This window comes from Heterocephalus glaber, unplaced genomic scaffold, assembly GCF_053883595.1.
Source record: "Heterocephalus glaber isolate CG9 unplaced genomic scaffold, H.glaber_assembly_v1.0 deba00001452, whole genome shotgun sequence".
NCBI lineage: Eukaryota > Metazoa > Chordata > Mammalia > Rodentia > Bathyergidae > Heterocephalus > Heterocephalus glaber.
In genome coordinates this window covers 10116339-10143886 of record NW_028258302.1, presented here as the reverse complement: position 1 = coordinate 10143886, position 27548 = coordinate 10116339, and the positions used below count along the sequence as shown (strand labels likewise).

At 45.6% G+C, this 27548-nt stretch overlaps 1 protein-coding gene across 3 annotated transcripts in view; it reads right to left on the bottom strand.

Annotated features, from left to right (window-relative positions):
• Phc2 (polyhomeotic homolog 2) overlaps positions 1 to 27548 on the bottom strand; it is a 103030-nt gene that overhangs the window by 30917 nt on the left and 44565 nt on the right. For 2 of the 3 annotated variants that reach the window (XM_021263285.1, XM_021263284.2), the window contains exons 2-7: positions 17616 to 17843; positions 14758 to 14916; positions 13712 to 13789; positions 13124 to 13288; positions 11242 to 11394; positions 9779 to 10091 (exon numbers count right to left, since the gene is read on the bottom strand). In XM_021263285.1, the coding sequence (XP_021118944.1) occupies positions 9779 to 10091; positions 11242 to 11394; positions 13124 to 13288; positions 13712 to 13789; positions 14758 to 14916; positions 17616 to 17789 (1042 nt within the window). In that variant the 5' untranslated portion in view covers positions 17790 to 17843. The remainder of the gene's footprint in view (positions 1 to 9778; positions 10092 to 11241; positions 11395 to 13123; positions 13289 to 13711; positions 13790 to 14757; positions 14917 to 17615; positions 17844 to 27548) is intronic. The other variant, XM_087215353.1, reaches the window with a different exon arrangement.

Below are 27548 nucleotides of genomic sequence, written 5' to 3'. Positions count from 1 at the left end.
GAGGTATGCCCTTGAAGAGGACTGTAGAATCTTTACCCACCCCTCACTCTCTTTTGGCTTCTGGCCATGAGGTGAGTGATGTTGCTATATCATGTGCTCCTGCCATGATATGGTCCCCAAAAGGACAGTCATGACCTGGAACCTCCAAAACTGTGAGCCAACATAAATCTTTTCTAGGTTGATTATCTCAGGTATTTGCTATAGTTATGGAAAGCTGACAAACACACCAAAAGACTGAGAAGGGAGCTGCTGGCCTCATAGCTGCCGGTTCCTGGGCTTCCTCTTCTACCCTGTGCTTTCTCCCACTTGAGCTGTACATGGAAAACAGGAGGCAATCATTTTAGGTCAAATGATGCCACTAAATATCCAAGCTGGAAATAAAGCTCATAAGGCTTAAAAAAAGTTCACAGATCAGGCCCGGGGATTTAGCTCAGTGGTTCTGGAGCCTGCCTTGCAAATACAAGGTCCTGAGTTCGATCTCCGGTACCAAAAAAAGTTCATAGATCAACCACCCAAAGGTTTTTCAGGAAGAGTACACATCATTAACCTTTTGAGGTTAATGAAAAACAAAGACCATGATTTAACCTCAGCATTACCCTAGGTCAAAAAATCCTTTTGTTTAGAGTACCAATGATTTTCTAACTGATCTTCCTGATTACAGTTTCTTCCTGCTGTAATCCATCTTATAGAGTGCAAATTAATCTTCCTAGTGCACAAATCTGACCTCTGATTAAAAACCATGAGGATTTATTCTCCTTTGTCTACAGTTTTCCAAAGCCACTGGCACTCAATATCTCTGTGCAATGGAAACCCACATTTCAATGTTTATTTCTTTGACCCAAGTAATCTTTACTGTGCCCTGTCCAGAATTTATGCCCTTTTTCATACTGTCTAGAAGGCCACAAACCAAATTCTAGGTATTTTTCCTTGACCATACAGCCAACAGGACTCTTCCTTTCTCTGAACTGCCTGTGAGTTTTCTCTGCTTTGCACTGCCCTCAGAGACACAGTGTGCTGGGCAGTCAGTGTAAACTTTAGAGTCAAAGTGCTTGGATATAAATATTAGCTCTGCTGCTTACCAGCTGTGTGACACTGGGTAAATTAATTGATCTTAGTGTCATCTTTAAAGTGGGGATAAGGATGATATCTGTCTTACAGTTATTTCAGTAGATGAATAATCTCCTTTTATAGGTTGAATTTATGTAATTCGTTTGTTTTCCTCCAAAGTACCTTGAACTTAGTAGATGCTTAATTGGTCCTGCTGAATAAATGAATGACAACACTTGATTTGTGGGACATGTTTGTTCTATAAAACTGGTTCTCTTCAGAGCCAAAACTTAGGTAAAATAGGTGTAATCCCATAGACCACTTGGGTCTTGCCAACATTCTGGCTTACTGCCATTCCAACCTTTGTATACAGTCTTCCTGTAACTGATCTACTTACCGCACCATAGCACTTCCTGTCTTCCCACCTTTTAGGTCTCAGTTTCAGTGCTTCCGCTTTCTGCAATCCCTCCTTCTGCTTTAGTGATCTAAGGTTCAAGGGTCTTTGGCCCAGGCTCAATTTCTATGTTCTCCCTGTTAGCCTTAACTCACAATTGTGGATTTTGCCTGAGTTACTGCATGCTTTGTGGGCTTGATTCATTTGTCACTTACCATGCACTCTATTACACATGTATTTCATTGATTCTTAAAATTTGATTATTCCTCCCATTTTAGCATGTTTGGAATTGGGATACATATTACAGTTGATATGTCAGATTAATTGGCAGGGCTTATTTTTCTTACAGTTAACAAACTAATGGTACATTTTACAATCAGAGAGGTCTTTTTAACTTCTTTTTTTTTTTTTTGGTACCGGGGACTGAACTCAGGCCCTTGTGCTTTCGAGGCAGGCGGCGGAACCACTGAGCTAAATCCCTAGCCCCAGAGAGGTCTTTTTAAAAGAAATGGAAATACTTTAATTTTTGTGTGTATATGCTAACTTTCCAGCAAGACTGTATGCTTTTTGAGCCAGAGACATGTCTTATTATTTTTAATTGAAAAGATGTGCTTTAATTCAAAGGTGTGCTTCCTTTACCCTCTGCATGATTTAGCATGATACTCTACTTGTTTATAGATGCTCAGCAAATGTCTGCTGGTGATTGTGGTAAGATCAATTAATTTGTTCCCTCTTCCAGCTTAATGTGAGGTTGGGGAAGGAGGGCATTCCTTCCAGGATAGGAAGCCATGATATCAGAAGAGGCCATGTCTCTCCCCCTGCAGCTAAGATCAGTTTGTGACTGTGAAATAGTAATGCACAGAAATCTCTCTGGACCTTTGTTATTTCTTCCTAAGGACAAGTATCTACAGACCTACAGCCCCACCCCCCACTCCCACTCTCTCTCCTACCGGAAAGTTCATTGCTTCCAAGAAACACAAGGAATTGGTTCTGTGAGACCTCAGTGGCAGTTCTGGAAGCTTTGGATCAACTCTTTCTGCCATTACATAAGGGAGGGGCAGGTCCAGGGCCTCTGCAAATTAGCACCTAGTTCAAAGGAGAGACTGCAGGCAATTCTCAAATTTCTGGCTGGTGCCCTAACCTTGAACTGGCTCCTTAGAACCTGGAGAGGCCAGTTTACTCATTGCTTTCAAACAAGTTTGTTGATAGCAACAAGAGGATTAAGGTCTTCCAGGCAGGGGGGCTGAATGTGAGAGATCACTGGCATGCCCCTTCATTGTATCCTCTGCCAGAATTTATCAATAATATTTGTAAATTTCTATTGTTTCAAGGCTTCCTGTATGCAGGAAACAGTCCACTGTCCCAAATGCTGGAATTTTTGTCCAGTAATATAAGAGAGTTACAAACATCCCCCTGGCCTGCTTATGCTCTTACTTTTCTTTGAGTCCATATAATTGACTATAGTTTGGAGTTAATTAGGTGAGGGAGGATGCCTATGGAAAAGGAATGGCATATCTTTTTACTAACCACTACTTTGTGAGATTTAGCAAGTTAAGTGAAGAAATACATGCAACCATTCATTCACTCAACAAACATTTACTAAGTAGCTATTAGAGGTCACCTGCTATGCTTGGTGCTGGCTAAAACATGTTCCTAGAATAGATTAAAGCATAGTAAAAGAGACAGATGGTAGACAGAGACTTTTAGCATAATTTTGTAAATGTTATATTCAGACATAAGCAAAGAATATTGAGAACATAGAAAAAGAGGATTCAGCTTTGGAAGAAGGGCAGACAAAGCTTCTCAGAGGAAGTGTTTAACATGAATTAGAGTTAGAAAGATGACAAACAGAACAGCAAATGGGGAGACTTAGAAGCATGAAACACTGTGCTACATTCCAGGACCTACAGAGCATCCTGTGTAGCTGCAGCCCAGGGCATCTGCAGGAAAGAAGCCAGAAGAGGAGGCATTTTTAGGTTGGGTCTAAGATGTGCAGCACATTCAAGAGGATGCTCATCTCCAAAGATGTCTCGTGTGATCAGGCTTCAGGGGTGACTGAGTCTGAAGTTGACTAGAGGCCAGAGCTCCACACACACAGAAATGGTCCAGGACGTTCTTTACAGGAAGACCTAAGGCAAGCTACACAAATTTTCCATGATGCATTCCCCCTGGGCTTAGGCTTAGGAGGAGTTTGAGATGGGAAAGAGCACTACGGGGAGTAAGAGGAAACTAGGTTATAAAAACAGGCTTGCCAACCTCTGGGCATTCTATGTGGTCCATATAAGCCTTAATATCTTTGGGCCTGCTTGGCAGCCATCTCGTGAAACTACCAAATCTCCTGTACATGCAGGATTCCTTGCTAAGCAGCTTGGAACATTAAAAAAGAAATTAGTATCTGCATCTCTGCCCTGCCTTGCCCTCGGCAGAAGGATGGCAATATGGTGAAGTACCTGTGAGCATGGCTTTAAGAGTCAGACAGATCTTGGTTTGAGTTTGGGTGTACTAATGACAGGTTAGGCAACCTTAGACAAATTGCTTCACCTCTCTGGATCTTGACCTCCTGTTCTGAATATGGTAGTAAATATCATATAAGGTAGTTGTTAGTATGAAATGGCACTGCCTGGTACCTAGCAGATGCTCAGAAAATTGTAGCTATTCTTAAAATTCTGCCTTCTCTTTGTATGTTGCTTTGAAGTTCTCAAATAATTTTTTATAATTTGAATCTCATTTATTCAATCAAGCAGCGTCCCCATTATACTGTACAAGCAAGAACTTTCCAAGAGACTTTCATGATCAGAAAGATGAAGGAAAACTGACTTCATTTGACAGATGAGGCATGGTGCCTTGTACCTGACAAATGCCCCAACTGCTGATGGCTGCGTGAATTACGTGCCAGCAGCAAGCACAAATGAATGCAGCGAGCCTATGAGTTATTCAAACTGTTGAGGATTTTGCAGGTAATCTTGGAGGAACAGACAGTGAGAAGGGTGTGTTCTGGCAGAAGGTAGGGAAGCAAAAGGTCTATGACAGGTCAAGCCAGTTTCAAAGAAGTAGGAGTGGGAGAAAAAACAGAAGCATATTTGCTTGGCTGAAACATATGATCTGCGTGAAGAAGCCATAGCAACCAGGCTGGTGTTATGGGCAGTGTGGGGAGGGTGTTGTAGACCCCAGGCAAAGAGCCAGTCCATCAGTAGCATCAACATGCCACTTAGGGGGCCCTTACTATGGACAGACACTCCAACTGGTCAGGTAGGAATACAGATACAGTGAAAGTTTCTAAACATGAAAGAAATCTACAGTCCTTGAGAAAGATGTTTGTAATGGGCCTCAGTAGGATGTCCTGGAGATCAATTAAGTCTCATCTGGTCAGCTCCCAAAGCAGGAAGCCAGTACAGAGGATGTCTTATCAGAAGCTGGTGATCACCTGGTGATAAGCTAGGTGGTGACAGATGGTGGGAACAGGGAGGGAAACAGAATGAAAGTCTATCATGACTTTCTCTGGGCTGGTCACTCTCAAAGGCTTCCTATTCATCTTTATGGGCTATGGGAAATGTGACTGCCTCTGTTTTATACATGAGAAAACTAAGGTTTACAGAGATTAAGCAACCTAATCATGATCATCAAACTTTAACAAAACTGGTCTGAAACTAGGTTGAATGCTGAAGCCCCTGATTTTCCTGGTAGAGTACTCTGCCTCTCTAGGGAAGGAAAGTGAAGTCAAAGTGCCTCTGAGCTTGTGAGCCTGGGTTCCAAGAAGACCTCATGACTGTGGAGAGTGATTAGAAACCTGGGAAAGGGGACCTTTCTGTAGAGGAAAGGTTTTTATTTTGTTCATGAATTCTCCAAATGAAAGAAATATCCTGTAGGCAGTGGAGATCTATGGGGAAAGGGGATGTGGGCAGGGATAGATGCATACTGATAAGCCACTGGCAGACAGGTGGTAGGTGTCTGAGAAGTGGGAACAGACAAGCTCTTCCAAGGGTGAAATACAGAGGGGTACAGACGGGAGAGCCAGTGCCAATGGCAGTGAGTCTCAGAAAAAGGCAGGAGGCACAGGTCTCACCTACTGCACATATGGTCACACGTGCAGGTGGCGGCCATTCCAGCTTTAGGTGCTTCTCAATGCCGCTAAGGCAATTCTCCTGTTCCACTCTTGAAACTGACTCATTTTTCAGAGCACAACTCAAATTTCCACAACCTCTATTAGAATTTCAGCTCTTGTTCATCTGTGGAACCTCCGTGGTGCTTAACATCATGGCTGGCACAGAACAGGTGCTAAATGAATATTTGTTGAGCTGAACTGAAGAAACAGAAAAACTTTGAAGATGGCAGCTAATTATTCTTTCTGAGCCATACCTTCTTCATTTGTGCAATAGAATTAAATGAGATATGTAGGTAAGGCTGTTAGAACAGTATCCGGAACATGGTTGTTCATTAAATGGTAATTATTATTATTAGCTGGCAGAAACCAGGGATGTAGTATAATAGAAACCTAAGAAGGAATACTGAGCAATTTCAAGACCCATTGTATACCACAGTCAGCTCTCTCTCTCACTCTCGCACAACATACACGCACACACACACACACAGGGCCACACAGTGAAGGTTATTCAGCAGAATATAAAACTCTTCCACTGATAGTCTTCTGAGTTTTTCCTCCTGAATATAAGAATAGATTCTTACTATAGTAATCTAACTTTGGTTCTACAGTGGATAGTTGAAATGACCTTTGTGGCTAGCAACATGATTTTAACATCAAAGTGGATGGGAATTTTAATTGCCAGCTAGACAACAGGCCTACTAGTATGCTTTGCTATTTACTGGATTGTTTAAGTAAATGTGTGCCTGCCCCACAGTTTGGCGGCTGCTTTAGGAGGGAAATATGGTATCCAAGAATCCTAGAACCAGCAAGCATCACAGTGAACAGCTTATCACAGACAGAAATCTCTGCTCCCTAACATAAAATGTCCTTGTGATAGAAACAAAGCAACTATGTGGCAGGCCTCCCCAACAGAACTTTCTCTTCAGCTGAGACCCGAGGCAGGTGGGGGATACCAAACAAAGAACTGGCATCTGGAGGCATGGCTGGGTGAAAGGGCCCAGGATTTTCAATGACCCAACAGCTCCCTTTTATCACAGCACCCCCCTCCCAGTCAGCAACTTTCTCCTCACCTTTGGGCCTGAGTGTGTACCCAAAGCCTGGAGTTTATCATCTAGAATGAGGACTCCAAGAACCAAGCCTCCTAGCTGGAGCCTGGTCCTAGCTCCCTTGGGACTCGGCTTCCCTGGAGGTCAGGCCCAGGGGACCCTTGCTGCCTGCCCCTCTTCTGCCCTTGGTGGTTCCATCCTCCTATCACTGAAGAGGGCAAGGCCAGCCCTTTTGCTTTCCTCTCCAAAGCCCAACCTCTTAGGTCTGCTCTCCTCCCCTGCTCCCCTCCCCCACACCCACCCCCTTTCAGGCCATAAGGGACCTTTTCTATTTGCAGAGCCTAAAGAAGCTGGTTGCCAAGGTGACAGGAGCAGGAACAGCAGGGAGCTTGCCATGGGGGAGGGGCTTTGCCCCCAAACAGCTGTCAGTGGGAGCAGGCCCAGCTGGGACTAGAGGGTTTGCCTCTCTGGGAGGAAATACCCCCAGGAGGACACATTCCTCTTGGCTACACTGTGCCCCAGACCAACTCCCAGCCACTTTCCCTGCCATCAAGAAGCTCCACTGGCTACTTTCCCTGGGGGCAGGCAGCCAGCTCAAAAAATGCTCTGATAACAAACAAAACATGTACAGCACTTACATCTAGCTCTCTCCCTCACATGCACAAGCATGCTCTTCCCTCTGGCTCCTGTTCTCCCAGGCTCATTCACAGTGGGCTGGCTGGGCAGGAGGCCAGATGTCACCTCTGCCTGGGGAGCTGTGGAGCCCAAGACAGGTGCTGCTCCAGGCTGCACCCCATCAAGTCATAAGAATAATTCCAGAGGCCCTGAGCAGACCTACTGCTCCTAAGCTTCCCCCAGCTGCCTTCTATTTGGGAGGTGGGAGTGGGGGAGTGGAACCAAGGGCTTACAGGGAGGAAGAGGGAAAGAAAAGAAGAATAGAACGGACAGTGCGAGGCAGGAACAATGCAGGGTGCACTGATCTGTGTCTCTGGGCTGAGGGTCTTTGTAGTTTTTGGCTCACAGCTGCTCCATAGAAAGTTCTGTGGGGCCACTGGTCTGTGTATGGCATTATGGCCACATACAGTCAGAGGCCACACTTAGGCCACTGGATCTCAGCTCAAGAGGAGAGAGCCCACCACCTGCCTCTGCAAATCTGAAACTGCCCGAGGATCCCCAGGCTCAGCTTTGGGTCAGGAATTAGAAAGGCCACCAAGGTCTCAAATCACAAAAAAATGAGAGGGGCAATATGGCTTGATGATTAAAGGGCACAGAAGCTGACTCTGGCAGATGTGGGGCTGGGTTCCAGTTCTGCTACTTACTACTTTGGTGACTTCCCAGGCTTTCTGTGTTAAGTTGTTGGGGAACCTCTGTGAGTCTAAGTTTCCTTGTCTGTAAAGTGGGTAAAAACACCTATGATACAGAGCTCTTTTGGAAGACTGGAGAAGTGGTGTGGATGAAGTGCCTTGCATGGTAGCTGGCATGTGATGAGACTCCACTAGATGCCTCACAGCCATAAGAGTGGCCCAAGGACTGCTTTTGAATAGTCCTCTGAATTTGGGGGCTGGCTTAAACTGAGAGGGAAGCTACATTTTGGCCAGTCAGGAATGGAGTCCTCAGGAAGTCCTGGGCCCTGATGTTGAGGGTTAGATGAAAACGTAGTCAGTGTGGCCTTGAGGTCTTGGCTCTAGCCCAAGCTGTTATTAACACACTACAAGATCCCTGAGTCTTCATCCTCTAAACCTGTTTATTTTTCCATAAAAGGAAGAGGCCGGGCCAGTCTCCAGAGAAAGCAGTGCCAGAGAGTGAGAAACACTTTGAACTACAAGGCCGCTGAAGGGAGGGGCCTGCCTCAGCTCAGCAGTGACCACAGGCAGGCACATTGGGCCCTTTGTGATTTGTAAAATCTCACAAAGCTGAACAAATGACTTCAGCATGGTTTCTTCCCATCTAAGTGACATGTGTTTCTACTTGTGTTTCCTCTCTGTCTGGGATGATTTTTCTACTTTGGCTGCCAGGTTTTTGCTCATCCTTCAGGACTCAGGTGCCAGACCCTCTGAGGGACGGCATCTCTGATGCAGCCTGCCTGGGAGTGAGGTTTGGAATGCAGGTTTAGGAAATTGAAGATATTTACTCATATACCTGGCGCCATTCCTTTGACTTTGTTCTCTTTTAGGTAAGAAATCATACTTGGTCATCTTGGTTTTAATCTAATGACAAGCATATAGTAGGTTTTCAAAAAACAAAACAAAACAAAACAAAAAACACAGATTAGATTGTAAAATGGTCTGGATGAAGACAGAAGGTGAGTGGTTTTCTCAGGGATGGGACTGGAGCGATTCTCTCTTTAATACCAAGCCATATGGTCCACTACTATATTTATTTCTGTGGTATAATGGCTTGGTCTTGTTTCCTAGACTGATCAGTCTGGCTTCTAGGGCTCCTGGCAGATTTTCCCATTAAATGTTGCTTATAACGGGCAGTTCTGGGAAAAGCTTAGCAGGCAGGGAAAGGAGTCTAGCCAGGGAGTACTGATTCATCCCCTTTGCAGAATCTGTCTTACAAGTAATTGGCTGGACGTTTTCATCTTCTAGATTTACTCTCAAGTGTCCCCTCACTGGAGTGCAGTTCTTGGCTACATGGTTCCTCTGCTCCTGCAGTGCTCATAGCTTAGCCCACAGGATGGCACTGTGCTGCCCTGTACCTGTCTGTCTCCCATCTAGACTGTACCCTCCTTATCTCACTGACCTCTACACACCCAGAACTGGCAACATAATTGGGAAATATTCGCCTACACATGCCTATGGAATGATGATAAAATAAACTTCGACTTCCCCATCTCCCTTGGTTCTTACCCATTTCTGGCTGGTTCCTATCCTTTTCCCTGAGTCTTAGAGAATTTCAAAATGGTCCACTGCCAACCTCCACTGATCCAAGGTTAAGAGCTATGCCTGTGTGCTCCAAGATCCATCACTGTGCCACTGCAAGAAGGACTTGTTTGTTCCTGTCCCTCCTGTCCTTTCTTAAAGTTATGCTTAAAGCATGTAACAGAATCCAGAGCTGACACACACCTCAAGATTGGGAGAGGGAGAGAAACATGTGGCTGGAATCTTAGCACAACCATGGGAAAAGGAAGGCTTACAAGCTTCCTCCTGGCTCAGAGTCCAGGTTCCTTCTTTCCAGGGCCCTTACCTGGTGCAATGAGGGGGTGGGTAGCTACAGCAGGAACTGTCCGGCCGAGGCCAGCCTGGCCCTCCATGTTCCCTGGAAGGCTGCTGTTGCCATCTCCTTTCTTGAGTGGCTCCATCACACTGTCAGCCACGCCAGGCTTGGCACCTGCAGGGGAACCCTGAGCAGTGTTTCTGCCCTGTGATGGGGTAGGCAGAGGCTGGCTACTGCCCAGTGTGGGTTTCAGGGCCAAGCTGGGCAGGACAGGCTGAGTGGGGAAAGGGCCCGAGGCTGCTGCAGCTGGTGTCTGCTGTGTTCGGAGGGTCAGGTTCTGTACCTGGAAGAGAGGGGTCTGTGGGAGTCCAGAGAATGTGGGTAGGCGTAATGCCAACACATAACTAAGAGAAGAAGTTTGGGATGGATTCAGGAGTGGCCCGAACATGATAGTGGGTTGTAAAATCAGAGGGGGCCGGGTGGAGAGAGAGAGAAACAGAGAGACAGAGACAGAGACAGAAATAGAAATAGAGAGACAGAGACAGACAGACGCTGAAAGAACCAGGAGCAGATGGAGTATCTAAAGAGGACAAAAAGATCACTCATGATTGGGTCCACCAACAGTAGGAACTGAATTCTGACAAATGACTGACGTCCAGGCTGGGGCAGGCAAAGGCAGGGAGGCCAGGCTCCTCACTGTTCCTAGCCTCTTTCCTCCCCCAAGCTATCAGAATTGGATAGATACACTGAGAAATAATCTCCAGATACAGTGGAGCATGGAGCTTCCCATGCTGTAAAAAGCCAGGGAAGAAGTGAAAGTTAATTGACTAGTAAGGCCACCAGTCAAAGGATTATCTTGTCCTTAGAATAAGGTTAACTGTAGGGCTTTTCAAGACACCTGGCATACTTATTTAGCCTGGTCCCTGGCGCCCTCTGCTGGACATGTGGATGCTGTGCCAGATTCTCATGTCCTTGCTACCCAATCCTCCAGTTCTGGCTCCATTTGGAGATGGGGTGGGGAGATGGGAATGAGAAATTCTCCTTTCCCAGCTGCCCACAGGATCTTCACTGCCATAGTAGCACCCGTGTGCTCCCAACAGAAGGGAGGAACCCAGGGCACATCCATATTTTCTCTTCTGTGCTATTTTCCCTGATTCCTAGCAATGGCCAGTGTATATTACCAGAGTGGGATTTTCCACTTGCAAAGCAGCAATGGAAAAGCAAATTATCCCAGAGATGAGAGGGAAGTATAGGGTACTAAAGCCTCAGAATGCTGTCCTTTGATTCCTAACTATATTTGAGAAGAAAATAGAATCAAGGAGGGCTGAGGCCATCTGGATGGGAATGAAAGAGCAAGTCTGGGAGCACCTGCTTCCCTAAAAGAGTCCAGCCTTTCCAAAGACTCAACACTCCTCTAGGGCCACCCATCCCCAGCAACCTACCCTTCTACAGAGCTGCCCACCCTTGCCCGCCCACAAGCATGGGATCCTCACCTGGGCGGGGGTTGGGGGCCGGGCGGGGGAGCCAGTGCCGAGCTCAGGCTGCACAGTAGCGACGGTGGCCGTGGGCGTGAAGATGAGCTGAGGGGACAAAGGAACAGTGCCGCCTAGGGTCCTAGCTACCTGTACCAGGTTACCTGGCTGGGCCTGGAATCACAGGAAACAAGGTGCCTTTTACCCGCCCAACGTGAGCTCAGCCAAAGGGCAGAAGAGTTTAGCCAAGGTAGACATGAGGATGGCTAGGAAAATAAAAATTGGAGGCAAGACAGGGCAGGAGTCCTAAGGGACTGCTCGAATGTCTCAAGAGGCTTGTATCATGCTGACCCAGGCTGGGCAGTGATGGTGTGGGGTCTCAGAGGCTATTCTGGGGCTTCATCCTGGAGGGAACCAATATTCTTGGGACATGCTGAAGCCATTCTTTCCTCAGAATCCTGGCAAGGAGAGACCCTGGGCAGATGCCTGAGGATTATTTCCCAGGTTTAAGCTACCCTGACTCCAGGGCTAGGTTGGAACAAGACTCTCCTATAGAAGGATTTAGATCAGATGTATGCTTCTGATCATTTTCTATTCAAATTTTTACTCAGGGACCTAAAGGCAGCAATGTCAGAAGAAGCAGACAGCCTAGATCTGTGGTTGCATCTCAGTCTCAGCTGGAGGGGCACAGGCTATCGATGTTCCTTGCCTGGCACCTCCACCTGCAGGTGGGTCTAGCTCTGTCTGTGTGGGTAAACTGGTGCCAGGGTGCTTTCCCTGCAGCTCTGAGGTGATGCATCAGGGCTTGCTCCTCTGGGTGTATGTCCTGATGTTGAGGGGCAGCAGGCAGATGTCAGGACCCCAGTTGGGGTGCTGAGTGAGATGTGGGAATGACTAGAGTGAACGTGAAGGCAGATTTGGGTGGGGTCATTATGGCTGGCAGTTTGCTGGGGAAGTGGAAGTCTATTTTATGCTGTGTGTCTAAGAAGGATTCCCTGGGAATGGAGATGTGCCTCAAACAATGACTTGGAGCCATGAACATAGGTGTGGGAACAGGACCGGAAAAGCTCCAGCTGTCAAGTTCTGGCCATAAGAGAAAAGGGAGGGGCAGGGCTGCACTGTCTTCAGGATGGTGTGACATGGAGCCACAGGGAAAATTCTTCAGCATGGGAAGTATGAAATATGACTTTGTGCTTGGAATCTAACATAGTAACACTGTATGTTCCTGCCTCCTAGGGAGAATGCTGCTGTTGTTCCAGGAAATTCTCCGGAATCGTAGAGGGCCCTTTTCTCCTCTTAGGGACAGGTACAAAGGAAAGATTCCAGGCATATTGTTGAGATGTATACTGGATGTATTCTGTCCAGTTCAGCTCCCCTGTCCCTTAGTAGAAGGGAGGCCCAGCTGGGAGGGCAGTGGTAACAGCAGCAGCAACAGCAGCTGGCCTTGAAGTTTACCCCCTTGGGCTACAATGCACCTTTGGCCTCTGAGTTAGAGGCGGGCAGTCCTTGAAGAACTGCCATGTGAGGATGATCCCATTTCTGTGGAGCACCTGGTGTCTGTGCATCTGCTCATCTTACAGTCTGAGTGCTGAGGACCATCTGGGCATGGAGCCCTGCACTGTCTACCTAATTGGATCTGAAAAGCAGTTTCTGATATTTGGTTTCACTCCAGGAGGAGAAGCAAGGGTGACATCCTGGGTAACTCTTTCAGCTTGGAACCCATCCTTCCTTGAGTTGAGGAGCTTACAAAACCAGGTCCCACTCAGCCTTCCAGGCCCACCCTTCTTTATTCTACCCGCTTTTTCTTGCCCCCAGCCTCCAGTGCTCCACCCTCCTTCTTTATTCACCTCAATCCCAACTTCTCTCTTTTCCCTCCCAGCCCCAGAGCCAAGTAAGTACTTACCATCTGCGCCCTGAGATACATCTGTGCTTGGCTTGCAGTCAGGGCTGGAGAAGATGTGTTGCCCAAGAGCACAGCCTGCTGGGCAAGGCCTGAGGCTGTGGCTGGATTGACACTCTGGGCCCGGTTGATGAGCTGGGCTGCTGCTGGGGAGGCTGCCAGGTTGATCTGGTAAGAGAGATACATGAAGTAGGAAACAGGAGGTTCTAGGGGGTGAATGGTGTCCTCCTCATCTACTTCTTGCTCTTCCTCCTCTTCTGCCCCTTGGATTTACAGTCTCCCTTAGGACCATCTCTGGTGCTTGAGCCTGGGAGCTTCCCCCTGGTCTTGGTGCAGAGAGGATGTGATATTGAGAAAACTGAGGTAACAACAGAGGCTTGACAGTGGGAAGATGACAGGTGTTAGTTAATATAAGGGTTAGAAAGAGGCCATATATTTTTCCTCCCTTCGTAAGAACAGTAGATTCCAACCATGATCCCATGTGGCTAAGGAGTCCCCACAACTGGGTCTAGAAACTCATAAGCATTTCATGGAAGGAGGAAGGAGCTGGTCCAGAGCTGTAGACTCTGCTTGCTGCCCTACCCTACTCACCGAAGATGACTGGGCTGGGGCCTGTGCAGACACACTGCTGCCAGAAGTACTCGCTTGTCTGTTGGCCACCAGGCTTGCCTGGAAAAGAACAAACTAATCACTAGCATCTCACTCCCTACCCCCATTCTCCCAAGTCACTCATTCTTGGGCCCTCATCTTCCAGGGAGTACCTGGGACCATGGTGAAGACAGTAGCCTCTGGAGCACAGTCCCACCTGCCTCGCTCATGTGGTTCTGAGCAAGAGCCCAGTTTGTGCCTACCTTGAAGGGTTGCTGAGAAGACTGAACTGAGCCTGACACTGAGCCCTCTGCCAGCCATTACTACTGCTCAGCATTCCCAGCTCTCCCCAGTGCTCCACCCGACCCACGCGACCTGAATGTCTGGCCTGGCTTTCTGCTCTGGCCAGCTTCTTCCTATCCGTCAATAGTCTCTGACCACCCAAAGCAGGACCATCCTCTGTCCTTCATTCATAGCAGTCTGTTCTTCTTGGTCACAGCTTATCACAACTTAGAGAGTTAAATAGTTTGTTTGTCTATTTCAGTTGTTTACTTGCTGTCTCCTCACTCTAAAGCTCTAAAAGGACAGAGTCCACAGTATATCCATGACATGAGCATTATATGCAGTAGGTGCATAAAACATTTTGTCAAATGACAAATAAATGCATGAATGAATGTGTTCTTCTCAAGAGTCACTGGGAGGAGAGAGTGCAGTGCCAGACGGACAAGCTCTTGTGAGCACTTCTCTAGAGTTGTGGTCCCTCCCCAGTAGTGTGGTAGAATGGGTAGAAAGGGGCTCTCTCAGCACTTCTTCCCTGGGCTGCCCAGGGCAGAATTCTAGCCACTCCACTCACTGGCTCTGTGACCAAGCTGGAGCTGTGTTCCTCATCTACTAACAGGACATGATGGCAACAGTGCCTGCTTTGTGACGGCCTTCTGATCACTGTAAGAGGATGCATGAGTTGCATGGGGCATACCTGCCTCCTTTCCCTGTTACTCGCACAACCTCAACCCAAAGGAGCCTTGGTGCCTATGCCCTGTGATTCTCACCTGCTGTACGGCTGCCAGGCTCTGGAGCTGGGCACTGCTGAGCTGCTGCTGCTGCAGGGCGGCTGTCTGCAGCATGAGGTGCTGCTGCTGAGCGGCATACATCTGCTGCAGGTACTGAGCTGCTGTGCTGGGCTGCCGGTGCAAGGCCTGCTGGATCACCTGGGAGGGTGGCAGGGGAGCTGGAGCTATCCCCTCCCATACCACAGGCCCTTCTGCAGTCATGCCTTGTTACCTCAGTTCTTCCTGGCTACTCAAGAGAGGTAGTGCAGATCTGTGACCACCACTGTAACCCATCAGTCCTCTTGGAGTGGGAGTAGGGGCCAGGGAGACAGCTGTTCACAGAACTTTATAACTATTTTGCTATAATGCCTGTCTTGGGCTCCTCCCTTTCACGCCTGCTCCTGGATCAGCTGTCACAAGAACAGTCAAAAGCACATACCACTGCTCTAAACTACTGGTAGGGAGATAGAGCCTCCCATGCCAGCCTGGCAGGTGCTCCTCTCCCCCACCACTCTGCAGCCTGCAGGTGAGGGAAAAGCTTAATAAGGCAGAGCACCAAAAGGGGCTGGAAAGAAAAGCCAAGCAAGCCGGGCCTGCTCCAGGTTCAGCAGCAGTGGCCAAACTGAGACTCATGCCAAGGCAACCAACAGCCCCGGGAAGGAGGGCTTCAAGTCTGACCTGGTTCTCCTCCCCAGGTTCTGCCCACAGCTCCCAGAAACTCCTAGTAGCCCCTGAGAAGGTGGCTTTAGCCTTGCAGAACAGGCCTATGCCACAGGGATTATACATTCCACTTTGATTCTCTCTCTCTTGCCTTTTCTGTCCTTTGCTCCCTCTTTTTAGCTACTGCCTCCCATTCTCTGGGGTTATTGCCTATTCCATCCTTCTTGATGGTGAGCAGCAGTCTCTAGGAAATGATAAAAGGCTATTCTCTGGTCCTCCACCACCCCCAGGAACAAAGAAAAGTGAATGCTTTTCTGTGGTCCTAAGACCCTCTGTCTTTTTCTCAGGAGGCTCAGAGACATTTCTTTTCCTTTCTGCCCCAGCCCACTCACCCATCCCTTCCACTGGCCTTGGCCAGGCATTGGTCTATTTCTTGCTCTTAGTTCTCTGCAGTCTCTGACCAGGGCTGCTCCTGTTGCTGGGCCTTGCCCCTCTGTCCAGGATCTCTCTAGCTTAGTTTGATTCCTGTTCTGTTCCAGGACAAAAGCTCGTGCTCAGATCTGGGGTTCTGTGAAAACAGACAGATCCTGCAAGGGCTCTGGTATCTCCCCAGACACCTCCCACACCCCTAGTGCTTGTGCGTACTTCCTTAATTCCTCTCTCCTTCAGGGTACTTTCCTCTCTGGGATCCTGTCGATATGAACTCCATTCTCTTTTTATCCCCTGCTGTCCCTGGAATTATTTCCTCCTACTACCTAGCCTTTTCTGTCTTTCTTGGACTCTGAAAGTGACCCCCGAAGCGATCCAGCAGCAGTGGCTGGTTCTGTGACTCCTCCTCACAGAGGGTGTCACTGAATGGAGTCAGGAGCAGCCCTCAGGGGTTCTGCCTAGGGGCCAGAATGCAACCTTGGCTTACTTCACTTGTCAGAAGAGGAACCCTGTACCCCTTTACCTAGATTTCTGAGGTGTTGTAGGAGGCAGGCATAATCTAATGCCAGATCCTAGAAACCCAAGCTATAATACTCAGGCGTGAAGGGGCCAGGAGAAGAGGCTGGAGCTGGGCAAGAGTGGGAGCAAGAAACATGGTTTAAAGTGTGGGCAGAGAAAACTGGGAGAGGGGACAGTCCAGAGCATATGATGGTCTCTTCTTTAATCAGATTTCTCAAGCTTCTCACTGTCTCCTGTGAGTTCTCCCCCATTCCCTTATCGAGACCTAGAGCCAATGCAGGATGAGGTCATTCTTCTAATATATCCAAATTGTAACAATGTTATTTAGAGTAAGTATTTCTCAGCTGCAGTTTCTCTTTTCTCCCTGTATCATTCAGGAACTGAAAACAGATATTGTTGTGATTAACAACACAGGTGTAGGAGGAGAGCTAGGTTCAATTTTTTTTGTTCAGTGGCCTTGGACAAGTTATTACTTTTTCTGAGCCTCCCCCATTTTATCAATTATACAACTGTGCCTAATAATAACTATTCTCATAGCTGGGAAGAAGATAAATATGCAAAATTTTAGTATCATGCTGAGCAGATAGCAGACAGCAATGCATGGTCATAATAGCATTTTGAAACAGTGTATAGTCACCTGAGAGCTGGCTGTGTGAATGGTCTTTGCAACCTCTAGGAAAGCAAGGAAAAAAGCCTCAAAGACAAAGGACTCTTTGGGGATTCTTTTTTGGTCTTCTGCCTTTGAGAAACTTAGATCTGTTCCTCATAGAGCACTCATTTAGATAATGGGTTTGGGTTATAGTTGAGCAGCCTCCAGTCATTTTTTTTTTGGTATTGGGGATTGAACTCAGGTCTTTGTGCTTGCGCAGCAGGCTGCGAAACCACTGAGCTAAAATCCCAGGCCCTCCAGTCATTTTTCATATTTATCATTTTTTTCTTGTCTGCCCTTTATACCTTCACACACCTATTTTCCCAAAACAGCACTCAAGGATCTACACCATCAAGTAAGAGAGGGTTTGTTTTTTTTTTTTCTGATTTGCTAAATACTCTTCCTCTCTCCAAACTTCTTTGATTTGGCCCACCTTGCATCACTTCCCCTCCTCTATGCACACATATATATCCATGAACTTGCTCCTTTTTGCTCACTATGAAGCCCTCCAGGTTATTCTACAAGACCATGCCTATACCTTCTCCTGGCCAGCCCTGTAGGTGATGAAGCAATACAATTCCTGGACAAATTAGAACCTTACCTGCACAGTCTGCCGGTCAGGAATACCACTGTACACAGAAATCTGGGGCCCAGTGGGGCGGCCATTGCCACCACTGCTGCTATTGCTGCAGCCACTGCTGCTATTGGCTCCACTGGTGCTGCTCGTGGCACCGGCACTGCTGGACGTGTGTGGGACTGGCAGCTCATTCTCCATGGCCTACAGAGTGGCACAGTCAGGGTGCTCAGATGGTAGAAGAGCAGGCAGATGCTAGGAGGGAAGAGGCAGGAGTGAAGTGTTTAGCAAATGCTTATTAGAGAATGGACATGCTGTTGGGCCTCTATATTCAGGTGCTCCACATCGTGAATTCAACTACCCTTGGATGGAAAATATTTGGGGAAAAAAATATCTGTATGGAACATGTATAGACTTTTTTTCTTGCCATTATTCCCTCAATAATATGGTATAACAACTATTTGCATAGAATTTAATTGTAGTAGGTAGTATAAATAATCTAGAGATGATATAAGTATGTGGGAGGATATGCAAATATTACACCATTTTATGTGAGGGACTTGAGCATCTGCAGATTTTGGTATCTTCCAGGAGTGCTGGAACCAATCCTCTGTGGACAAGGGAGGACTGTATGGTCATCAGTTGCTCAGCTGGCCCAGCATGAGGCTACCTGTGAACTGAGGTTTCAAAACACAGTTATCACCAAAAGGATGGGGCCAGACTTGGTTCGTTAGGTGAGGTTTGAAATCAAGTCCGCCTGATTCTAAAGCCTATGTGACCTGTTCCTTCTGCCAGCAGAGGTAAAACTAGCAAAGGAGACAGATTTCCTGTATTTTCTAACTGGTAGTGATCTTAGGGATCATCACCCTGTCAAGCTCTTCATCTGTGGGATGAGGAAATGAACATCAGGGAACTTATTGTTGGTCCATATGCCAGATAGTGACGAAAGTAGGACTGAAAATCTAGAAACTGGACCTGGTGGTGCACATCTGTAATCCTAGCACTCTGGGAGGTTGAGGCAGGTTCCAGTCCAGTCTGGACAACTTAGTGACTCAGCAAGACCTCAACTCAAAAAAAAAAAAAAAAAAAGGACAAAAAAGTTTAAAGGACTAGGAACCTGCATCAGTGCTGAGGCCCTGGGTTCAATCCCTGATACTAGAAAGCAAAATCTAGCAACAACAGAATGAGAGAAAAGGAAAATAAAGAGGTAATAAAATAAATGGAAGTGTTATTCTGTTTTCAAAGCCAGAAGAACTTTGGAATCTCTGTTTTCTTTATTAAGTACTTACTGAGTGCCTTTTGAGTCTAGTATGGAGCAGGAGACTGGAATGATTTGGTTAAAATTTCAGGTTTTGGAATGAGAAAGACTTAGCTTTTCCACTTTCTAGCTAGGAAACCTTGGCAAGGCTCACTTGTGTGGCCATCTGCTTATTAATTTGTCAAATGTGATGGTCTATGGACCACTGCAAGCAGAAAGTAAATGGTGATACAAAGTGCTTGGCAGGTGTCAAGCACTCACGGAGTCCTCCATAAGCAAGCACCAGCTGTTGTTGTGGTTATAAATATTGCACAGTCTGGTTCCCACCGTCTGGTGCCAACAGACCAGGCTTCTCCCAAGATGGAACTGGCAGAGCCTCTAGAGACCTCTTGTCCCAGTCATTAATGAGGCCCAGAAATTCCATCTCCTGTGGTCCAGACACACAACTGGAAACTACACATTTCCTTGAGGAATTCCTATGTACCTGGTATGGAGAGGCCTCAAGAAAGAAGGACTGAGTGGTAGGAGAGGCACATCCAGATTTGAGTTCAAGTTCTTCTTTTCTTCTTTCATACTATTTCCCAAATCCTCATTTCTATGTATAAACTTTTCTTTTTACTCACTCCTTCCCACATGTAACAATCAATAATGATTCACTGGCACCCAATCACAGACATTCAGTCCTCTGCTTTTACATCTCACCAATTTAGTAAAAGAAGAACATATAATTTTTCACATTAAAGATTGATTAGTGCAAAACAGGCATTAGTGTTCTGTTGTCATCTCTGTAATGCTGCTAATTTTAGGGGTTACCATTCTTCAAGCTGCCTTCTTCAGAATGGGTGGGTTTCACTGTGGGTTAAAAAGGTATGGGTGAAGGGTAAAAGGCAGAAATTTTGGGGGTCAGAAAATCTAGGCCATTGTCAGGTGGGAGGCAGCAAGTTGAGTTTGGCTTCCAAGGTGGTGTGCCCATCTGCAAACTGTGCATGTGACCTGGGTCTTTATGCAGAGATTTCGCCTAATATTTCTGTGTCTGCTCTTACTGCCACAGGGTCAGACCACTGTCATGAATTCTCTTTGTTCTGAACTGCAATGGCCCTCATTATGGCTACTCACTTGTTAAGGGCATGTATGATAGACGCAGGAATTAATGACACAGCAAAGTTAGAAGTATTTCTTGTGCCCTGCTATGCAAAATCCATCTTATCTATGTTCCAAGGAGGGAAGCCTAGGCTGGGTGGAAAGTAACAGAAGCCATAATTCCTGACCTTGCAGAAACTGAAAACTAGTTGTCCAGAGGAGATTCAATTGCAGTTTTAAGGATCACTGAGCAAAAAATCAGGAAATGACAGTTCTGTCCAAACATGGTATACCCCATAGGATCGCAAGGTCTTCTCTTGGTTCAAGGCCTTACTTCTCTCTCTCCAAATATTGACCAGTATTGCATTTCAGTTCTTGCTTTTCATCCAGCTCTAGGAAATCTCAACTAAAGCACTCATAAAAAATAAAATGGAAAGATAGGCTAGCAGTCACAGGAAATTAGAAGGATAAGATATCTACATTATGAATGATTGAGACTTAGTTCTTTTTTCTTTCTATTTTTTTTGCAGCTGGGTGGACACTATGTACTCAACTGTTGTTGAGAAATGTCAGATGCTAAAGACAGCATGGCATCCCTTTATAGAAAAATTGCATTGGCAAGGACAGCTACTGCTTCTACATGCAGAGGTGAGAGACTTACCTGAGCAAGTTGGGGCCACAAGCACAAAGCACCTCCTGGCTTCTGCCCACCTGTCTCCTTCCTGCTGCCAGCCAGCATGCCTTTACTTTCTCTCTTCACTCCCGCTGCATTTGTTCTTGGCTTTAGCCTCCTCCCTCCTTTGCTGGGTCTGTCTCACCAGCTGCTGCTCCCCTGGCCCCTGGTTTTGTCCTTGGTCCTATCCTCTCTCATACCTTTGCTCACACCTGACTGCACTGTCCCCACAGGTCTCCTATGGCTGCCTCCTGTGTGCACTCACCTCATTGTGCTCTGGCTCTCTGGAATAGAAGCACGTTCCCCTCAGTATCATTTCCTTTCTCACTCTCTTCATGTGATGGATCCTGCCTGGTTGTTCCCATTCACTAACAGCTCTATCTCTCCTAATCTTATCTTTGTTGTCTCCAGCCCCTGGCCCTTGACCGGCCCCTCTGTGGCTCCCTTGCCACTTAAGCTCCAGTCCTTTCTGATCTCAGGATCTCTGCCCCTTGGGCCTGATCAAACACATTCTCTCTCATTTGTGTGCATGCACATACACTGTACTCCCTACATAGCGCATGCTCGCAACATGCTCTGTCTCTCTGGCACTCTCTGTCCTAGCGCATGCTTTTGGTAGCTACAGCTGTTATCCAACGGCACTCTTTGCTTTCTCTCACTCTCCGGACTGTTCTCTCTCTTTGGCTCTCTCTCAATCACTCGTGCACAGGACAGAGGGAGGGAGGGAAGGAGGGACCAACTCTGACTAGAGGATCAGGGTATTAATCATTTTAAAATGTGCAGTTCACTAATATTTACTACACTCACAATATTGTGCAATTATTACCACTATTTTCAGAACTTTTTCATCATCCGAAACAAAAATTCTGCAACTATTAAGCAATAACCCTCTATTCCCCCATCTTCCTATGCAGGCCCTGGTAGCCTCTAATCTACTTTCTGTTTTTATGAATTTGCCTTTTCTACATATTTCATATATGCAGAATCATACAATATCAGTTCTTTTGTGTCTGGTTTATTTAAATTTAGCATAATGTTTTCAAGGTTCATTCATGTTGTAGCCTGTATGAAAATTTCCTTCCTTCTTATGGTTGAATAATATTCCAGTGCATGTGCATATATACCACATTCTGTTCGTCCCTTTATCTGTTGATGAACACTCGTCATTTCCACCTTTTGACTATGGCTATTATGAAAAAGCCTGCAATGAACACTGGCATATAAGTATCTATTTGAATCTTTGCTTTTAATTCTTTGGATATATGAGTAAAAGTGAAATTCCTGGATCATATGATAATTCTGTTTGGGCTATCCAGTTGTACTTACATCATTTGTGGAATTACCAGTGTGCATTCCCGGGCCCACTCAGTTCCTCTCTAAACTGCTCAGTGCATATGCTAAGTCTCCCAGGTCTGACCCTGCCTGCCTGCCTCACTTCATTTTCCACTACTTTTCCACACTATACTCCCACTGGGCTCAGCATTTTTCTCAGTGGCCTGAAGCCTTGCTATTTGCTACCTCTGGGTTGATTGCTGTGAGTTACTCATGCTGCTCCCTTTCCCTGAAATGCCTCCCTTCCATTTAACCAACTCCTTAGCTTTTCAGCATAATCTGAGCCTCTCTTGTGAAATACACACTGAATGTAGCCTCTTCAAACTCTTTTCCTACTTCCTTCAAATTCAGCCTGAATTTCTCCTTTAAGCCATCCAGTTAGAGGGCTGCTCTCACAGCTTTTGGTACTTGTCTCTGTCCTAGCATGCACAATGTAGTGCTGCAAGGAATTGATTTGCTTGGGGGGATTCATCTTCCTCACTGGATTCTGCACTCCTGGAGGGATCATGTCACAGTTTCTCATGGATACCTGGTACTTCATGCCATAAATGCTTGTTGAGCAACATTTATGGAAATGTACCACACTCCATTGTATTGCTCATCTGAAAGTGTAGTTTAATTTTCACCTCATCTGCAGAAGTCAACTAGTTTAAAACATAAACTATCTGTGATTTAGTTTCCATATCTTCCACTAATGGTGTTTAAATTGTCAACAGTGATTATTTATTGAGTACCTACTACTTGTCAAGCACTACAATAGATGCTTTATATATACTTATGACCTCTCCTATGAGGCAGTTATTCATATTTCAGTTTTGTCAATAAGAGACTTATTTAATGAATTTATCTAAGGCAATCACATAACTGGAATTCAAACCCTACAGCTTCAGGCATAATCTCACCTTGAGCCATTACTTCAATGACATTGAGCACAGTCCATGTCAGAGCATAGTGGAGTTTTAGAACTGGAAAAAATCTGAGATCATGGAATTTAATCCCCTACTTACTAATGTTTATCAAACATTTTATACTAACAAATCTCTCTCTATAATATATATAGAAAAGATTCTATGCATGTGTACCCATCAACCAGTTTAAGAACTTGAACATTACCATATCTCCCCCATTTTTCTGTGCAAAAACAGAGGCCCAATTTTTTTGGGTGTTATCATTGTGACCTGGCTCCTTTGACCCTCCTCCAGTGTGATGGAAGGCACCCCGTAAGCCTACTGGACTTATTGTAGTGGGGACTTACTCAACCAGAGGACTGGAAAGTCTCTGAGGACAAAGCAAAGCAAAAGTCTTGGCATATGTTACATTTTCATTGGTCTTCTAGTTGCAGGGAACTTGAGTTTAGAAAAACTAATCAGGAAGTATGGGTCATTATAGCAGTTTTTGAGTTTTTCTTCTATAGTTCCACTCTTTGCAGCAAAGCTTTGTATTTCCCCATTCTTATCTCCCCCTACCTCAAGGCTTGGGGCCTATGGGAAGAGAAGGAGGCATGCTGGAGTTTCAGTGGGGGCCACTGCAGAGTCTGTGGACTATCATTACATCCTGCCATCTAGCATCCCACACTAGAAAACCTGAATCCTAAAACTTTCACAGTATTTGTGCTTCAAGTATTTTACCCATTCCTATTGTTTTAATTTCCTCTCTCATTCCTTCCTTCTCTTCCTTCACATGACTGCCTTATTTCTCCCTCAAGGCCACCCATCTCTATGCACTCCCACTGTGAACCACAGCCTAATCTCACTCACGGGTGACAGCCAGAATGGGAAGTCTGTTTTTCTGTGGGTTCCAACTCACTGTGTGGTTTTGTGTGAGCCCAAGCTCTAAAGGGCTGTGATTCCTATTTCAGTCAGTTCTCTCCTCCCAACCACAAGGGGTCACTTTGAATGATGTGCTGACTGTAACTGGCTTGGATAGTGATCTTATTACAGGTCCCTGCTGCCCACAGGGCCTGAGACCAGCAGCTGGAGAAATGCTGATGGCTCTGCCTTCCAGGAGCCACCAAGTCTAGGAAACACTAGGCCTTTGTCCCCAGGGTCAGGGAAATCCATTTGCTGTGGATTACAGCTGTGACAGTGTTCCAAGGGAGCAGAGGGGAAAGATACTGAAAACAGAGCTCTCCAAACCCAGTCTAAAGCCCTGGGGTAAGGCGGGTGAGGGTTTTCTAATGGAATCAGAGCTTGACAGGAAATGAGAGGTCTAGTCAGCTCCATAATAGCTGCTGCTGGTATTATGCCTGTACAGCTTATGTGTGGAAAGTATGAAAAGGCAGGATGACAAAGTTCCTCTTTGGTTGCCTCTCTCTCCGAGATACAAGGTGATAAGAGAAGAGGTCTCAACTCCCAAGACTTAGGAGGCCTAGGGGAGACATCCTTACACCTCCACATTGCTGCATGAACCTAAGTAGCTTGATTTGTATGGGTCATAATCTGCCGCTGGCAGGAGTCTGGTGCGACTGACACACTGGGAGCAGTCCAAATGGACTCAACTCAAAACTCCTCAAGACCTGCTCTCTCTCTCCCCAGACCTCTGCATGTTGCCACCTTTAGTCTCTCTAGAAACTGAAGTAAATAAAGGCCAACAAAGAAGTGAAGGACATGGAGTTAAAGCCAATCACCTAGTCCTGGCAGTCAAAACAGAATGATACCATTGAGAAACGTAACCTAAACGTACATAACCTTTTTCTGAAATCTTACTATTTTCTTCATAATTTATAAAAGGCAGATTATATCACATATTTATATTACAAGCTGGTACAGGTTAGTAGAAGAATATGAAGAAGAAAAAGAAGGATTTGAACTTTTTTTGGAAGGGACATTAGTTTGAGGCATGTTCTGTACATGCCGAGTATTTGGGGACTCAGGAATGAAGTGAGTTTGTCTATACTCAGGCACCTCTAGTCTCATTGCTTCAAAGGAGGGCAATATACATCCTGAATCTCCTTTGAGCCCTTAACCCAATATAAGTGGTGTTCCTATTTTAAAAGGTCACGTAAAGAGACAGGCCCACACAGGGATAAGATAAGATAATCTTATGAAAATGGAGGAAGAACCACAGCCATGCTACCACAAGCCAAGATTGCTTGGAGCCATCAGAAGCTAGGAAGAGGCAGGGAAGGATTTCACAGGGACCATGGTCCTGCTAACACCGGATTTCACACTTCTAGTCTTCAGCCATACAATTTGTGGCACTTTGTTATGGGAACCCTAGAAAATACTGAATTAAATTCCCTACTACTACTAATCCTGATCAGCCCAAAAAGGTCAAATAAAACCAGTAAAAAAAAAAAGGGTGCAAAGACATAAAAAAAAAAAAGCCTTTTAATGTGACAGCTTTTCCTGCTTTAAGGCAAGGGTTCTCAAAATTCAGCCCCTTGGAAACTCTTCAAATATGCCAGTTTTGGTGCCCTACTTCAGACCTACCAAATCAGAGATTCAAGGAACGTATTCAGTGACCTGTGACTTTACAAGCCCTCTGGGGAACTCTGATTCTCATAAAATCTGAAAGCTACTGCTCTAAGGAGCTCCATTATCAACTCTACATGATTCTAAAAAGAAGCTGTCTTATGACACACAAGGTGTGATACAAATATGGTGAATGTTTAAATTAAAAATTTTATTACAGTAAAATATACATTGACATTAATCTCCCTGAAAATATTCCCCTTAGTTTCAAACAACTTATCCCATCATTCTTGTCACTTTTTGAAGCAGTTCTGGAAGTCCTTTTTGTGAGTGTCTTTGGTTATGCTGTCATGGCTGCCTAGATGTCCTGAATAAATTTAAAACGTATAACTTTTATGGTCATTTTGACTTTGGGGGAGAGTCAGAACTTGCACGGTGCTAGACCAGTGAATGAAGTGGATGAGGACACACTGTAATATTTTTATAGGCCTGCCTTTCTATTGGATGGTAGTTGGCAACAGTATTCACCATATTTTTGATCAACTGCATAAGGACACAAAAGAGGCCTTCTAGAACTTCTTCAGAAAGTGGCAAGAATGACAGAGTGTGTTCAAAGTGAGGGTGAGTATTCTGAGGGGGACTAATGGCAATGTGTTTTTACTGTGATACATTTTTTAAAAATTTAAGCACACACCGTATTTTCAATCACTCCTTGGTCATTCTGAAGTTCCTGAAAGAGGGGGCTAAAAGGTGGAGAGCAGTGGGATGGGGGAGAGTCACCAAACAGTTTCTTCCCTGTTGAAGGCCCTAAAATACCTGCCCATGGGAAGGGGAGAATACTGGCACTGCTCAGGCACAGACCTTCCTGCTTCTCTCCAGCCCCATCACCTAGTGGATTCCACACGCAGCAGGTGCCAGAGTCAGGCAACAGTGTGTCTCATGCTTTTTGCCAGACTCTTCCTTCTGTCCAGCCCTCTCCCTATGCCCCTCCAGCCCATCTCCCTGGCCAGAGCCTGGTCAACCTGTGCCATTCAGCCATGATGTCTGCACCCCCTAGAGGCTTCCCTTGCATACCCCAACCTCTTCTGGCTTGCAATAACAAAGCAGGCCATCTGACTTTGTTCATCAGTCAGGGATTCTATTTTTATTTTTATTTATTTATTTAGTTTTTTTGGTACTGGGGTTTGAACTTGGGAACTTTCGCTTGTGAGGCAGGCACCAGAACCACTGAGCTAAATCCCCAGCCCCTAGGGACTCTTATTTTTAGATCCCTAATTCTAACACAGTACCTGGTCAGCAATGTGAATGCTTGTTAAGCTATATAAATATAGCTGGAAGCTCTGCTGGGAGATTTTACCTCTTGATGAACACCTCCAGGTAAGATACTGAAGCGCCTATGAAAATGCGATGTTTGCTGAGAGGGCACTTTTGGAACTCAGTAGCCACTAATACTTTTACTCAAATTTCTTGATCCTTATTACTACTCTCAATAAACAGGGCCCGGCACATGTAAAATTTGGTTTGGGAAAGAGTGAGAGGGAAAATGGAAGGAAAGGGGTGTTGAATAATGGGTATGGGGGCCAGGTTACTGCAAAAGGCATATATAGGTGATCCTAGTCAAACCATTTTCCAGCTGGGAATGATGCATCCACATAGGCAGAGATGATAAAACCCTATCTCCCACCTCACAAAGGTTTTGCAAAATTGAACCAACACAGACACAAGAAAGCGTTTTAGAAACAAAAACTACAGATATGCAAAATTTCATGGGTTCAGAAAAAGGAAGAGAAATTAAGTAATATGAAAATGAATAAACATTGTTATGTCATGGTATATATGAATGCAACCCTGGCAAAGTTACTTAACCTCTTTGTGTCTCATTTTCCTCTTCTGCAAAATGGACAGAATAGAACAGCATTACAGATTTCAAGGTTTCTTAAGTAGGAGAAATAATGCATTTAAAAGACAGGACCCAGCTCAGGAACAGACTGATAGGTTAGAATAGATGATTTTTTTCTCCCTTGGGAAAAACTATAATTTTCCTCAATAATTTCAAATTAGAAAAATCTTTCTTATTTCTAATGATAAATTCTTTATGCTATAATCTCAGTCAATTCTTTTTTTTTTTTTTACTGTTACTAGAGCTATGCATTTTTTGGATTTGTAATAGAAGTTTCAGTAGCCAAGCCTACAAAAAGGGATAC